Source organism: Podarcis gaigeae (assembly GCF_964106915.1).
Source record: "Podarcis gaigeae genome assembly, chromosome: 2".
Taxonomy (NCBI): domain Eukaryota; kingdom Metazoa; phylum Chordata; class Lepidosauria; order Squamata; family Lacertidae; genus Podarcis; species Podarcis gaigeae.
The window spans coordinates 90,344,714-90,361,748 of NC_139679.1; the positions used below are offsets into that span (position 1 = coordinate 90,344,714).

Consider the following 17,035-nt stretch of genomic DNA (forward strand, 5'->3'; position numbering starts at 1 on the left):
AACGAATTAAGTACTTAACCCGAGGTACCACTGTAATGGGCACACATTCATTATGACGTTTGTGGTGGGTAATGTTTTATTATCCCCTTTTTGTTATTTTAATTAAGAAATATAATTAACTTTTCCTATTAAACATATGAAGACACAGAATACATTACTCCAGAGTAGATTGCAATATGTGATCAGACTCTTTCACCTGTACACTTTTGGTTGTAATAGTCAGGGTCTATGATTTTCCATGTCTGGCTTAGTTTTTATGAAGCAACATCACTTTCCTGCTCTTTGTAATAATTAAATATTCAGCATACATTATAGTGAGGATGGAGGTGGAAGGAGGAAGATGGCATTGTAATTCAAAATGACCACAAATGCAAACAAACACAGTAGCAATGGATAGCTTATAAATGCATGTATGCCTGTCTGCCTTCCTGGAATACATTACACATGTTGGATACCATCCAAAAGAGTTAAGCGTGCATAAGTTTTCCTTTAAAATCAAATGATCATTCGTATGTGCTTCACTGTTGGCTTGATATTTTTAAATCTTTAATAATTATTCAGAATTTCCATTGCACTTTTGAATTTAAAGTGTCTTAAAATGATTTCACTTATCCTGACAGCATAAATAAGTGTAAATTGTAACAGTGCAGAAATAAATTGCACTGGGGTGGCTGGAAGAACTAAACCGCTGTACATTTAAGGCACATTTAAAGCACATGACTTCTCCCAAAGAATCCTGGGAACTGTGGTTTTTAAAGAGACCTGGGAATTGTAGCTCTTTGAGGGGTAAACTACAATACAGTGGTACCTTGGGTTATGAACTTAACATGTTCCCTTCACACCGGAAGTCTGTTCTTAACCTGAAGCCTTCTTAATTCAAGGCGCGCCTTCCCTACATAGGCCTCCCGTGGCCCAAAAAGCGGATTTCGTTCGTATCCTGGGGCAAAGTTCACAACCCGGTACACCTACTTCCGGGTTTGTGGAATAACCTGAAGCTTTTGTAAGCAGGACTGTTCGTAACCCGAGGTACCACTGTACCCAGGATCATTTGGAGTGTGAATGCACTTTAAATGTATGGTGTGTACGCAAAGGTCCTCATGGCTGCAATCCTAGGCAGGGAGTAAATTCCATCAAACACAGTGAGATTCACTTCTGTGTATCATTGTGGAAGCACAAGAGTCACACATAAGATTAATTTCTGAAAGCGTGCAGTCCCAGTTGAGAGAGGGTTGCCCTTGTATCTGGGTTCAAATGGCAACTTCTTCCTTGGACTCATTATATGGCCTGCAGTAATTCACTGGGTGCCTCCAGATGACCTGCTTAACGAGCATTCTTCCTGATTTATTTGAGGGCAGACTAGATTACATTGGGTCCGAACAAGTGTTATTCCCCCATTTCCCAGTGTGTTTTCCCATCACTTTATTACCAAAAGCCTGTTGGGGAAGTGGTTTTGCTGTGCAAGACCTCCTAATCTAGTATAATTGCAAAACCTCATTCTTTACCGGTATGTGACTGAATGCCACCCCAAAATATCAATAGTCTGGAAGCACCCACTGTTTCTTAACTTCAGTTTTCTGTGTGCAATACAGTGGTACCTTGGGTTACATATGCTTTAGGTTACGTTGTTGTTGTTGTTGTTTAGTCGTTTAGTCGTGTCCGACTCTTCGTGACCCCATGGACCAGAGAACGCCAGGCACCTCTGTCCTCCACTGCCTCCCGCAGTTTGCTCAAACTCATGCTGGTAACCTCGAAAACACTATCCAACCATCTCGTCCTCTGCCGTCCCCTTCTCCTTGTGCCCTCCATCTTTCCCAACATCAGGGTCTTCTCCAGGGAGTCTTCTCTTCTCATGAGGTGGCCAAAGTACTGGAGCCTCAGCTTCACAATCTGTCCTTCCAGTGAGCACTCAGGGTTGATTTCCTTCAGTATGGAGAGGTTTGATCTTCTTGCAGTCCATGGGACTCTCAAGAGTCTCCTCCAGCACCATAATTCAAAAGCATCAATTCTTCGGCGATCAGCCTTCTTTATGGTCCAGCTCTCACTTCCATACATCACTACTGGGAAAACCATAGCTTTAACTATACGAACCTTTGTTGGCAAGGTGATGTCTCTACTTCTCAAGATGCTGTCTAGGCCTGTCATTGCCCTTCTCCCAAGAAGCAGGCGTCTTTTAATTTCGTGGCTGCTGTCACCATCTGCAGTGATCATTGAGCCCAAGAAAGTAAAATCTCTCACTACCTCCATTTCTTCCCCTTCTATTTGCCAGGAGGTGATGGGACCAGTGGCCATGATCTTCGTTTTTTTGATGTTGAGCTTCAGACCATATTTTGCGCTCTCCTCTTTCACCCTCATTAAAAGGTTCTTTAATTCCTCCTCACTTTCTGCCATCAAGGTTGTGTCATCTGCATATCTGAGGTTGTTGATATTTCTTCCGGCAATCTTAATTCCGGCTAGGGATTCATCCAGCCCAGCCTTTCGCATGATGAATTCTGCATATAAGTTAAATAAGCAGGGAGACAAAATACAGCCTTGTCGTACTCCTTTCCCAATTTTGAACCAATCAGTTGTTCCATATCCAGTTCTAACTGTAGCTTCTTGTCCCACATAGAGATTTCTCAGGAGACAGATGAGGTGATCTGGCACTCCCATTTCTTTAAGAACTTGCCATAGTTTGCCGTGGTCGACACAGTCAAAAGCTTTTGCATAGTCAATGAAGCAGAAGTAGATGTCTTTCTGGAACTCTCTAGCTTTCTCCATAATCCAGCGCATGTTTGCAATTTGGTCTCTGGTTCCTCTGCCTCTTCTAAATCCAGCTTGCACTTCTGGGAGTTCTCGGTCCACATACTGCTTGAGCCTTCCTTGTAGAATTTTAAGCATAACCTTGCTAGCGTGTGAAATGAGTGCAATTGTGCGGTAGTTGGAGCATTCTTTGGCACTGCCCTTCTTTGGGATTGGGATGTAGACTGATCTTCTCCAATCCTCTGGCCACTGCTGAGTTTTCCAAACTTGCTGGCATATTGAGTGTAGCACCTTAACAGCATCATCTTTTAAAATTTTAAATAGTTCAGCTGGAATGCCATCACTTCCACTGGCCTTGTTATTTGCAGTGCTTTCTAAGGCCCATTTGACTTCACTTTCCAGGATGTCTGGCTCAAGGTCAGCAACCACACTGCCTGGGGTATACGAGACATCCATTACTTTCTGGTATAATTCCTCTGTGTATTCTTGCCACCTCTTCTTGATGTCTTCTGCTTCTGTTAGGTCCTTTCCACTTTTGTCCTTTATTGTGGAAATCTTTGTACGAAATGTTCCTTTCATATCTCCAATTTTCTTGAACAGATCTCTGGTTCTTCCCATTCTATTGCTTTCCTCTATTTCTTTGCATTGCTCGTTTAAGAAGGTCTTCTTGTCTCTCCTTGCTATTCTTTGGAAATCTGCATTCAATTTCCTGTATCTTTCACCATCTCCCTCGCATTTTGCTTGCCTTCTCTCCCCCGCTATTTGTAAGGCCTCATTGGACAGCCACTTTGCTTTCTTGCATTTCCTTTTCATTGGGATGGTTTTCGTTGCTGCCTCCTGTATAATGTTACGAGCCTCCATCCATAGTTCTTCAGGCATTCTGTCCACCAAATCTAAATCCTTAAACCTGTTCCTCACTTCCACTGTGTATTCATAAGGGATTTGACTTAGATTGTATCTTACCGGCCCAGTGGTTTTTCCTACTTTCTTCAGTTTAAGCTTGAATTTTGCTATAAGAAGCTGATGATCTGAGCCACAGTCAGCTCCAGGTCTTGTTTTTGCTGACTGTATAGAGCTTCTCCATCTTTGGCTGCAGAGAATATAATCAATCTGATTTCGATGCTGCCCATCTGGTGATGTCCATGTGTAGAGTCGTCTCTTGTGTTGTTGGAAAAGCGTGTATGGATCACTGCCTTGCCGTGGCGAAGGGGCTTGAAGAACTCAGAGAAGCTATGAACTATGCCGAGCAGGGCACCCAAGATGAACAGGTCATAGTGGAGAGTTTTGACCAAACGTGATCCACCTGGAGGAGGAACCGGCAAGCCACTCCAGTATCCCTGCCAAGAAAACTCCATGGACAAAGACAACAGGCTTTAGGTTACAGTATCCGCTAACCCAGAAATAGTACCTCAGGTTAAGAACTTTGCTTTAGGATGAGAACAGAAATCGTGCTCCGGCGGCATTAGCTAAAGTGGTGCTTCAGGTTAAGAACAGTTTCAGGTTAAGAGCGGACCTCCAGAACGAATTAAGTACTTAACCTGAGGTACCACTGTATAGCTATAGCAAGCAAGGCTGCAATCTTATTCACACGGAGGTAAGTGGCACTGTATTCACTGGTGCTTATTTTGAGGATTATACTGTAAGACAGCATTTCTGCTTGTGGGCTTCCTGTGGGATCAAATGGGTCTTTGGCTAGATCCAGCACGACCCTTTTTGCATTCTTTAGCCTATTTACCAGGGGTGGTAAACTTGTGGTTCACAGGCCAGATCCATCCATCTGTGGTACGCCAAAGGCCCAGGAGCCCCTCGCTCAGCAAAATCAGGCATTTATCGATACCCTCTGGCACCAGATTGGTCAGGTAACACAGGAAATAAGGAAGTCCCACTAAACTTTGCAGGGCTTACTTCTCAGCAAGCATGCCCACGACCGCACTGTGGATCTGCTGCATTGTCAATAACTTACAGCGCCAATAGTGGGCACCCATTGCCAGAATAGGGAAAAGGGCGGGGAAAGAAGTGATGGAGGGGTGGGACAAAAAATGCCAAGAACCGCCCGCAGCAGTGTGGAAGCTAACGTGCCAAGCGTGCACCCGGAAAAGCTGACGACTGCTTGCGATCTCAGCTTCCTACCTGGAAGGCAAAGCAGCACAGAATTTGATTTCGCCCTCCCTCCCCTCGCCCTAAACTTTGCACGAAGCTAACTTGGAAACTACTATTACGCTGCTCGGTGCTAAAAAAAATAATCCTCTGTCAAATAGTGAGATCAAGGCAATTTCTTTAGAATGTAAATCATTCTAGACCCTATTTGCCTCCCACTCGAATTTACCCGTCCCTCCAAATCTTTTATTTCCGCAGGAGAGGAGGCCAGGCGCTGCTGTGAGACAGGACTGCTCCCGCAGATCTCCCCCCCCCCTTGCACGTTTTTGTTTGTTTGTTTTGCTTTGCTGGCGGGGCTGCTGCCGATTTCCCTGCCCCTTGCAGTGAGCCGAAGCGCCCTGCAGGCTGCAAAGTGCCCGTTGTTACAAAATGCGGGAGGCGGGGCCTTGCCTGTGCGTGACGTGGAGCGAACTTAATTCAAGCCCGCAGTCAAAAGCAGCTCCGTGCACCGGCGCCGCAGACCGGAGCCAATGCATTCGCAGCAGCCAAACTAACTTCGGGCGCTCGCTCCCCCCCATCCCCACCCCTCGCCGCCTGTCACCTTCCCCGTTCGGCATCGGGAGCCTCGAGCCTGCTTGGAAAGGGGGAGGGCGTGTATGTCTGTGGGTCGAGGCGGAGCCGGGGATGCGATCCCCGTTTGCAACCTGACCTTCCCTTGGATTACAGCCAGAGAGCTTTTCACGCCGCTCCTCCTTGCTCTGGGTTTGCCTGCATGCTAAGGAAGGAGGAACCTTTGCGTGTGCTTCTTTGCGTCTTCTCTGATCTGCCCCTCCCCTCAGCTGCTTCCAGGGCTTGGCTGTGTATTTATTGATTGATTGATTGATTGGATCGCCGCCTTCTCTTTCTTTTTTTTTAATCGTCCTCTCCAACACAGAACGTCTCTTTGAAGGCTACTTGGGTGCAGGTGACACACCCTCCTCCTCCTCCTCCCTCTCTCCCCCCACCCTCACTCCCGGCGCTTCATTCACTCCTCTTGTTAGTACAAGGGCAATAGCTGTAGATTATTGGATCTGCCAGGTTCTTCTTCCTCTTCTTCTCTGAAGCTGCTGCTGCTGCTTGATCGCCGGTCGCGGAAGGCAAATGCCGGGGAAGGGAGCGAAGAAGAGAAGCTGTGTTGTCTTTGCAGCAAAGTGAAAAACGGAGAAGGCTGCAAAGCTGATCCGGCGGAGCAGACCAAGCCGAGGGAGAGACTTTCTGCTCCTCCTAAAAGAAAAGAGGAGAGGAGAGGAGGGTGGGGGGAAAAATCCTTGGGATCTTGGTAGATCTTCCCGAAGATGTCATCTCAAGCAAAGTTCAAGAAAGACAAAGAGATCATAGCAGAATATGAAACTCAAGTAAAAGGTGAGTGGAAGCTGTACCTCTCTCTCTCTCTCTCACTCACTTTCACCCGGTTCCCTTTCCTCCCCTCCCCCAGCCTCCCTCCCCTCCTCCTTTCTCTCCTGCCGCCCTCCCATTTTCATTGTTATAAATCTTATTATGCACCGCTAATCTTATTGTGAAAGCCCTTGCGTTGTCCGAGCAAGCCCTGGCTGCCGATGGCTCGCTTTTGTGGACGGCAGAGGTCGTGCAGTTGGGGGGTGGGAATCGCGGTGGGGGTAGTAAAAGCTGCATTGCAGTTGTGTGAATGGTGGCTTTTTAACAGTCTCGGTTCGGAGTAAGAGCCTCACTTTTAAAAAAAAGAAAAGTAAAAAATCTTCGCCACGGCGAGGTCTGGAGCCTTCTCGCGAAATCGCTTGATAAATGGTGCCTTCCTTCGATTAAAGCCCCATTTCGGTGTAGGCGGGGGCACCCATCTGTATATAACATATGTATGTGGCTGGCTAGATTTGCATCTGCATAGATGGAGTATGTAGGCGTCGATTTATATATATGTGTGTGTGTATATCTCCCATATGTAGAATGATGCTTCTTGATGTCGTGACTTTTCCACCACGTCAAATAACATTTAAGACGAAAGGGTCTGCATTTCTTGATATGCCTGTGTCTTAAGCCTATCTTTTATTTTTTAAAACTACACAGAGCACCCCCCCCCCTTTCGTTGCCTTCCTTAGCTCTTAGGTTACACAACCCAGGGGAATGGGTAGGGCTGAGGACAAGCAATCTCAGCTGATCGGTCCTGGAGGCTCTGCACAGGGAGGGAGGAAGCTTGGGTATCTGTTCTGCTTCCACACCAGTACCTATGGATGACACACCCTTGGATGAAGGTTTGGCTCTAATCTGGTGGGATCCGGCCTGTTGTTTTCTGCCACAGCCTCATCTCTCTCCTCTTGTCCGTTAAGCAACACCCCAAAGTGCAACATAAAACCCACGCACCACATTGCATTCTTGGTTTTTATCAAGCATTTAGAAAAACAGAACTCTCTTCCTTCTCATTCATTGATAAAATCAAAGCCCATTAGCAGTATAAACGTGAAACATGGTGCGGACTTCACCCCATACATTGTAGTGTTTACTATGGGACTGACATGACATGAAGTATCAGTGTTTACGTCTGTTTTGCTAATCCATGGATTACTGATGGACTGATCCTGAAAGGGCAAGTAGTCTGGTTAGCTTTGCATGTGCATGTTCAGTGCTGAATGGTGAGTAGTGCCAGCAAAAGATTTGGGGTGGGGGTGTTTGATGGCAAAGTTAATGGTGAGCTCTACCATCTGCACCAACCCTTGGTGCTCCTCCTGTGATTGTGACAAAATGTCATAAGACGATATGTATGCTATTTATCAAGTAGTTAGATTTTGTTTTGCTTTTTTGGAAGCCTACATTACACTGAGTGTGTGTGTGTAAGGACTTAATGAAGTACTAGAAAACAACTTTCAAGGTGGTGCATGTCTATTACGTTATGCGTTCTAGCCCATCCTTCAGTAATAAAATAAAACTAAAATATTTTTTAAAAAATCCGTAAATAAAATCATATGACACATATAGGCATGGAAGTACCAGAGTAAAACCAAGAGAAGACTATCTGTGTAAGCACCACAGTCATTGCAATGAATAGTTTTGGATGTTATCCAACTAAGTCACACATGAAACAGACCCACCCAATCAAATGACTTAAGCGTATTGATTTCAGTGGCTCTAACAGAGCAGATCCATACTCAGATTAACATTGGGTATCACCCTCTGTGATGGGAAGGTTGGCATTAGACTAGACCATTTTACAGATATTTGAGTCTCTAGGGCTGCAGTTTGATGTCCCTTGCCAAAATAGACAGGATGAAATCTGGGAACTCTTGCATGTTGGTGGAAATTTTCCCATTAACTTCAATAGAAGCAAGATCTGACAGATTAAAATGAAAGAGAACATATTATCCCATATAATTGTTCTTGGATATCCTGTAGTAGTTCCTACAGGAAACTTCTTAATCTGCTGCTGTTGCCATAATGTTGTGTTTTAGTCAGCAGTTATTTCATTGTTAGTAGTCGAGTAGCTTGCAGTGTTCCTTCCTCTGTGTGTGTGTGTGTGTGTGTGTGTGTGTGTGTGTGTGAGAGAGAGAGAGAGAGAGAGAGAGAGAGAGAGAGACAGACAGACAGACAGAGACAGAGAGAGTTCTAAAAGGTCTACGTAGCTTTAAGACTAGGGATAGCTATGGGGATCTGGTCTTTCCTCTGTTAAATACAGTTAAATTTTATATTGAGAAGAAACGCTTTCAGATTTATTTCCTCTTCCCAGAGCACACTTGGAAAGCTTCTGAATAAAAATAATCAGAATGCACACACTAAGCACAATATTAATTGAAGCACTGAATTAAAACCTGGGAACTCTTTTGAGCAGCAGAATTAAGACTGGTTGAGTCACCTTCAAGGTGAGATCCACCCCATCATCTCCCAGATGCTTTTAAGCAGGAGAGGGGAACCTTTTCCACCCCAACTCTCTATGCCAGCCATGGGCGTGGTCAGAGGCAGAAGGAGGAGGAGCAGCAGAGGTGATTATTACCTTTCCGGCTCCCAGCCATGCAACAGTCAGACGTGTCTATACCTCGCCCCACGTCACTACTCAGGCAACCAAAGGGTTATCAGAGTTAAAGGGTACATCCTAGCCTGCCAAAGTACTCAAGGCATTAGGGTAGCCAGGAATTATGTTGGAGGGGTGTCAGATTTTCTGGAGGTTTTTTTTTGGGGGGGGAGAACCTCAGTTACCGTATTTTTCTCTGTATAAGATGCTCCCATGAATAAGACACCCCCTACTTTTGGGGACTCCAAATTAAGAAAACAGCCCTCAACACTACCAGTGCATAAGATGAAAAAACCTAGTCTTATACACAGAAAAATACGGTGGTTATTTTGTATTGATTTACTTGATGGGGGGTTGGCAGCTGCCCCTCCCTGTCCCCTCTTGGCTACAGCCATGACTTGAGGGCATGGAGACAGCCTAGGGAAGGCTGGGGGGCAGAAGGTATGGCTTGGGTAGAATCCTGAGAGCTGAATGGATTCCTATGTTGCATGAGGTTGGATTAGATGACCCTTGGGATCCCTTCCAACTCTATCATTCTATGAACGGAGAGATCTGGAGGGTCTTGTTTCTCCCCTGGCCCTAAGTTTCCGCCTCCCTACTTTAAATAGATCGATGATGCTTCTTGGATCATTGTCAGACCTTCTGAAAAGGGGTATTTTTGGGACTGGGAAGTGATCTTTGGTCTTGTGTATCTGTTTGTTGTGTTCGGCATTTTCGGTCTTAAGTGCTTTGCTTTGAACAGTGATGCAACTGTCACAACACATGCTGCTGTATGCTAATTGCCAGCCGTTTGTGTATAATTTGGGCAATTTTCATATTATCGTGCCCTGGATTTAAATAGTTGCAGTACATACTAACTCGGGGCTGGTGCTCTGCCGTAAAGCTGGCTCTTGATCTAAATAGCCCTTCCCAGTTGAAGACGAGCCAGTTGGCAACCAAAGGGGAGTGCTTACAGTGGTGTTCCCAGGGTACATGAGGCAGGACTTGCTAACTGTGATGGCAACTTGCTGCTTGAGTCAGGATCACATGATCTACATGGATGGCATTTTGCTGGTGGGCCTGATGTGAGGGCTTCAGTTCCTGCAGTAAGTTGTCCTAAATCAGAGGTGGCTAACCTCAGAAGTTGTTAGGAGTCCCAGCCAGTGGGCTGGGATGATGGGTGCTGTAGTCCAGCAACGTCTAGAGGACCACAGTTGAGCTATACCTGTCCTACATGATACAGCATTTGCTATCACCCATGGCAAGTTTTGGACATCTCCTGCTCTATATACCAGTGGGTCTGTAATATGGTTCACAAAATGTGGCCTCATCCCTTATCCTTCAACCTTTTATTGCTATGGACTGCTTGAAAACTCTTTCCGATGTTCACTCATTTTGATCATCCAAGACTTCTCTTTCTTATTTCCTCTCCCAGATAAAAGAATGCATTTCTGGGTTATTGCACTGGGTCTTTTTATTTACTTAATGTGTCTCTCATCTTTGGTATCTGAGCTGGCGTTCAGATGACAAGAAAGCCCAAGCATTTTGCTAAGAGAGCTGACTTGGCAGAGTATTTAATTCTTGAACTGAACATAAGAAGATGCCTGCAAGATTAGATCAATGATCCAACCGTTTCCAACAGTGGTTTCCAACAGTGGTCAACGAGATGTCTCTGGAAAGCCCACAAGCAGGATGTGAAGGTGGGAGGGGCTGTGGAACAGCTGAAGTATTTTGTGGCAGGTCCCAAAGATTTTACATGCTTTTGGAATGTGAGAAAAGGGGGCTTCTGTATCTTCAGTTGCTTGTCTGGAAGGAGAAGGTTTCTGACAAGTGTGAGAAAATGTTAAATAGATGCCGTCACCTGTAGCACTTGGATTCCCTATTGTGGCTGCTGTTGGTTTGTGAATAACTTTGCTTTATTTTTGTAGTGTTAGTAGAATCTGCCACGTCCAACTGTTCATCCTAGGGTAATGGGCAGTACAGGTGATATGCTTTGGGGGGAGGCTTGCTGAGAGGGGCTGAATTCTACATGTGCCTTCTACTGTTTTGTGGCCTTTGGTTTCATTGTGATTAGTGGCTGGAGGTAGGGGGAAGGCAGGTGATAATTTACTTATTTACAAGCCACTTTTCAGAGTTAACCCTCCCAAGTTGACTCACAACATTTTAAGATAACATTTCACTATGAAATATTGTAATCCATAAAACTGCCATCTGAAAATATTATGATAGCAGCAGAAAATTGTTTATATCATTAAATATCAGTTTCAGTATAAACAAGGGCATTGTTTTTTTCAAGGCAGCCATTGAATACAGAACATTAAAATGTCAGTTAAAAGCAGTTGCAAGTGGATTTCAAAGTCCATTTAAAAATTTGTCAGTGTGGGGGCACTGTAAAGGTCCATAAAGAGTGCGGATCATGGTGACCAGGCTGTGAGTCCTGGAATACCTGCTCTGTGCCTTGCAGGCCATTTTCCCTCTGGCCTGGGAGTGCAAAGCCTGACTGACTCCAGCTGCAAAAGCTGAGGCTGTTGAACAGAATCATGGACTGAGGTATTGGTTGGGGATTTTTGTTGGGGGAGGTTGTTGCTGTTGTTGCTGCTCATTTTTTGTATATTTATTTCGGATTTTAAGATTCATGTGGAAATGGTTCAGTTTGGTTGTTTGCTTTTTGATGTCTTGCTTTTTGTTTATGTCTGCTTTTCTGTGTTTGCAGTAATGTAGTTTTTTATATGTTGTTTGTCCACTTTGTATGCTGCCTTTCCAAAGCCAAAACCATGCTCAGTTAAAATGATTGATTGATTGATTGATTGAATCATTTCAAGGAGTAGGCACTCCTTGCCACTGAGGCTACCTGGGTATAGTGACAAAGTGAAGCACAGGCTGGAATTCCAGGCTGATCTTTTCAGAAGAAGTGCAATCCTCTCCAGAACAGGATGACTACCTAATTCCAGGACATGAGAACCACCATCCACAGCATCTCTCTCTTACTGAGATTGACCTTCAGATTATTGGCTTTCAGCCTAGTACTGCTTCCAGACATTCGTCAAGCACCTGCACAGCATTTATGGATAGTTGCCTTGGACTGAATCCTAGGAAAGGTATGCTAGTATCAAAACAACTGTCAATTAACTCGTAAACAGATATGTGGCTCATAGCTTGGGGTAAGTACAGGTTGTTTTACATATTACAAAATGGTCACATGGAAGGCATGTGCAGATATTGGTGTCTTATGACCCTGCATGGGTGCATGTGAGCTTACTGTGTACTGTGGAATGAGCCGGGCAAAGTATATTGTGGTTTGTACTAGGTAAAGACAAATTTCTGCATGAAGTTGTTCTCTGTGTAGGAATTTATAACATGGAGCAATGGTTCCTTAGTGTCAACATGCTCTCCAGTCTTGCATTTTCGGAAAGTAGTGTCTGTTGCACATACATGTGAGGGAACTTTTAAGCTGTGACGATGGGTGATTTCAGTTCACAGCTGCTGTTACTGTGCGCCCGTCTGATCATTATTTTTGCAATGGGGATTGGCACCCTGTGGCAATTGTGCATTGTTCTAGCCATGTTATGAAGCAGAACTTGCTGCATGAATTGAGGCCACGAGGATTCAATGGGTTTCTTCAGTCCGGCTGCTACTGATGTAGATCAAGAGCAGGGAATCCACATAGCATAGTCTGCTGTTTGAATTCGGTCCTTCACAATATGGTTGGGGTGAGAGAAACTTCCCTTGAAGATGTCAGGATGCAAATAGTCTAAACTAGCTATAGTCTAAACTTTGTTAAACTGTACAGGTGCCTCTAGCACAAGCTGCCTTGTTTGCCCACACACCCATTCGTTGTTGTTGTGTGGGTGACATTCAGTTTTGGTTACAGCTATACCATACATTTTAATTATTCTAATGGCACTTTTAACAGTCATAAAAATCCTGGAAACTGTAGTTTGTGTTTGTTTGTTTTTAAAACCAAGTTATTTAAGTTTTTCATGCAAACAAGTCTAACACTAACAATAAAAAATAGTCAAGGTACAAAAATATAGGCTACATGCATTTCCCATTGCATGATAATCAGCTTGTGTGTAGAATATGTATATTCACAATCGTTTTTCCATCCTAACAAGTCTTTCCAGATTTCACCATTTGTCTGTGGTGTCTTTGTTGTTGTCATCAGGTCTTGTGTCCATCTTATAAATCCATGCCATTGGATGGCGAAATCATCGTTGTTTAAGGGTGCTGGGAGTTATAGCTCTGAACAAACTACAGTTCCTAAGATTCTTGGTGTGTGTGTGTGTGTGTGTGTGTTTGTGTGCCACAATCATTCAAGTGGTATAAGAGTGCTTTAGATGCATGATGCGGATGTAACCTTTCTTGCATGGAGGTGGATGTAGATTAACGCAGGAGGGAACCAGCCTCAGTCCAGTGGACTAGATTAGTAGATGATCAGATTCTCACCTGCTGAGTGATTCTAAGCCTGTAAGCATAAAATAGCTAATTGCTCTGTTCCTAATGCTCACAAGGTGGCTTTTAAGATGAAGTGAAATGTAACGGCGCCTGGAAATTGTCAAAGAAATAGTTTGGGGAGGATTGTTTGTGTAATGGCTTTTGATCATGGTGTTATAAAACTCTGCACCAAATTACAGAGTAGCTGATTATTCCAGGCAGTGAGCGATCCAGCTTCGAAAACGAAGACCTGGAAAGGAAAGCTTTTAATTGTTCCTTCCTCAAAAAGGGCATGTTTTGCGCTTATTTACCTCTTTGCATCAACACAAGATGATATATGTTGCATTAATGAAATGTATAAGCTAATGATAACTTAATGCTGAGGGCCAGGAATGGTCTGTGCATCTAAAATTGCAAGGTGCTTTAGCAGGTCAGCTACTGGGAGCTCAGAGAAAGAAGCTTAATTTGGAGATGGCAGGGTTGAGGTTGCCCTGACAATTGCTGATTGGAGGCGAGCCACTATTAAATTGAAGAAGTTGGGAAAGCACTGGGGTATGAGGCTGGAACATGAGCCAAATGGGAGCCATGGGTCAAGAACTCGAAGAACCAGAGCCAACAGAGGCTGAAATTTAGGTTTAATGGGGGCTGAGTGGTGGTGGCTGAAAGCATAAGTGGCATTGCTTGTTCACTTGCCTTCCCCTGCAAGATCAGGCCACCCCAAAATGGATGCGACATTTGCCCTGAGGGTTCCTGCCATCTTCTTAATGTGTAGTTCTTTGTAAAGCCTGGAATTGTCACCTGATTGAAGGAATTGCAGTTGGTTGACCAGCAGAGGCATACCCAGGGGCAGGCAAAACTGGCCCTCGCTTGCAGTGTAGGCCCATGGGTGAGGGCGCAAAAATCACCTATCAGTCATTGGAGTCCTCGTGCAACACCTGGAGCGTCCCCTTGGCTCAACACTAGAGCACCTGCTTTCCCAGCAGAAGGAATCCGCCAGGATCTCCAGCAGGAAAAGCTGTTGGGATGGAAAGGGATCCTTGAAGCAGCTTCCAGGCAGAGAGCAACATTGGCACCCCATCCAGCCCTGGTGCGTTCCTCTTGTCCAGGCAATCTCATCTGCTTCTCAGTTGTTGTTTTTGTGGGCTTGGTCAATGTAGACAATACTGGCCAAGATGGACCAATGGTCTGACTCAATATAAGGCAGCTTCCTATGTTTTACATTTACTCCTGAATGTGGCTACATAACTTGGTTCTGAAGCAAGAAGCATTTTTTTTTAGATGACTTACAGATGTAGACCAACATTAGAATGGTCATTTCCTTCTGCATGTGAAAGAAGGTGAGATATCTTTAAAGGCAGCACTTGCAGTTTGTGGTTTTGAAAATAAGTACTTCTGTCAGTTGGGAAGCAATTTTTTAAAAGTTTAGTAGAATCTATGGGGAAAGTGTCTCCTAAATACTGTTTTGCAATCTGTTAGACTCATATTAATTTCAAATGTTTCAGTCCTACTAGTTTTGGCTTTAGCCAACAGGAAACATTGGAATGAAATGGAGCAGGGGCTGTAGGCCGAGGTGTGATAAGACAGAACTAGGCCTAGAATAAAATGAGGTCAGATATTAAATAATGGACATGATATGAGGTGCCAAGTTGGACAGCATCTTTGGACAGCCGCAGTGTTGTAATGGTTCTCTTTTCTGTGTTTTCTGTATGGTTTCTTCCCTCTGAAGGCCTAAACTGAAAATAATACTTTTGCCAAAACTTGACAGCATTATAATCTCTAGTAAATCCTACAAATGCCAGCTCAAGTCTGGGACTCAAACCATCTGGTTCATAGGTGGCGTTCTGTCCTGCAGTTGGAACAGTTTAGGCCAGTTGTGGTTCTGAATTTCTTCTGTTGGCTGTTGTAGTTCATAACAGATTAATAGGTGGGATATAAATATGAGCATATTTTTCAAGGCAGTTAGTATTTGGGGGGAAAGCCTTCTCCTTGCAATCTTGAACATTCAGGAAAGGGGTCCAAAAACCTTTAGTTAAAAGCCCTCTTGCCTTTTGAAGTTCTGACAGCAGTGATGGCAGCCTTCCAACACCATGGTCTACAATTGATAACACACACACACACACACACACACACACACACACACACACACACAGCATTATACTTCCTAGCCCTTGTTTCAAAGTACTGCTTTAGGCAAAAGCTCTTTGAAAGCCAGTGTGAGAGGTATTATGGTGTCTTTTTGTCTGTACCAGATTGTATCTCTAAATTGGGTGTTTCCCTTAAAAATTTGTCATCTTAAACTCCTCAGGGGCCATAGTTCAGTCGTAGAGTATCTCTTTCGTATGCAGAATGTCTCAGGTTCCATCCTCAGCATCGTAGGGCTGGGATAGAATCCTGCCTGAAGAGCTGCTCTTGGTATCAACAATACTGAGCTAGATAGGCCAATGGTTTGACTCAGTATAAAGCAGCTTCCCATGTTCGCCTCTATGTTAAAAGATAAAGGGTTGTTTGAAGATAATTCTGAAGATTTGTATCTAGCACATTTTTTATGAGAAGTGAGATGCTGGGGCTCATATCTTGATAAACGTGCTATGGATACCAGCACAAAATGGTTACCATGGGCAGCAAAAAACGTGGAGGTACTGTCACACACAAAAATAACTCTCTATACATATCATGCTTAGGTCTCAGTTACAGACTCTAAAAAGAATGACTCCTCCAAAATGAAGTAGGCTAGTAAGGAGGAAGGGAGGGGAGAGAAATCTAATAGAAACAGCATGTTGGCAGTAGAACAGCTGACATATGAAAATGATGATGAGAGAGAATTGAAGAGGCATGTCCCCCTCTACTAGGGATGGGGCACAACATCTGAGCAGAAGGCTGCAATGTCTTGCAGAATGCGAGATCAAAATGACAGGTTTGGTAAACAGAAGTTTGCACATTATTTCCAGGGGAGAAATATGCCTGGCTGGCTTGAGATAAAGGCAATGTAGATGGGAGGTACCTGCCCCAAAAGGAGAAATCTAGTACAGAGTAGGTGACAGCCAGCATGCATACATTCAAAAACATAGATGCACTCCATGCATTTTATTACAGTGGAAGGCTCCAAGGCATTCAATAGGCTCTGACAAATATTATGGCTATATTAAATGGCGGTTTTCTGATCCATTGTATCAGGAGCTATAAAGGAGGGAGCTCAAGTGTGAATCTGTGCTCTGTAATCCATTAACCATCAAGTGATAAACTAGACTATAAACAGAAAACCCCCACAGAGCGAGTGAAGGCACACTTAGTGCAGCCAGATCCAAACATGAAAAGATACCATTATGAAACAGATGTGGAACATTCTCTGGGGTATTCTGTGAGAGTCTTTTAGCTTTCTCTCCTCCCCAGTTTTTTCTTTTAACAAGGACATCTGCAAACCCTCAAGTGTATTACCTGAATGCAGAAAGTACACTGAAAATGTACACACAAACTCCTGTTTTTCTAGAAAAAGGGGTGCCGGAACTCTCCATGAATGCCTCCCTTGTTCTCTGATAATGGCAATGGTGCCCACCTGAGAGGTGCCAGAACAGAATTCTGTTGAGTTCTGGCTGGGAATAAAGCTACACACACAGAGTCAGTACTCAAAGGAGTTCAACTGTTTCTGTGTAGCACATTGCCTAAATTCAGCTGAGGTTCTCCCACAATAAACAATGGGAACTCCTTACCTTCCAACTGTTGGTATGACAGATCAGAAGTCTTTAGCAGATACTGCTTGCCTCCAGTTTCAGGAAA

General features: G+C 44.2%; 1 protein-coding gene across 3 annotated transcripts in view; it reads left to right on the forward strand.

Moving 5' to 3' along the window:
* Window positions 1–5,315: 5,315 nt before the first annotated feature.
* The window catches only part of SRGAP3 (SLIT-ROBO Rho GTPase activating protein 3), a 186,780-nt gene continuing 175,060 nt past the window's right edge, over window positions 5,316–17,035 (forward strand). Inside the window, exon 1 of one of the 3 annotated variants that reach the window (XM_083723327.1) lies at window positions 5,316–6,237. In XM_083723327.1, the coding sequence (XP_083579453.1) occupies window positions 6,171–6,237 (67 nt within the window). In that variant the 5' untranslated portion in view covers window positions 5,316–6,170. The remainder of the gene's footprint in view (window positions 6,238–17,035) is intronic. The other 2 variants (XR_014560471.1, XM_083723328.1) reach the window with 2 other exon arrangements.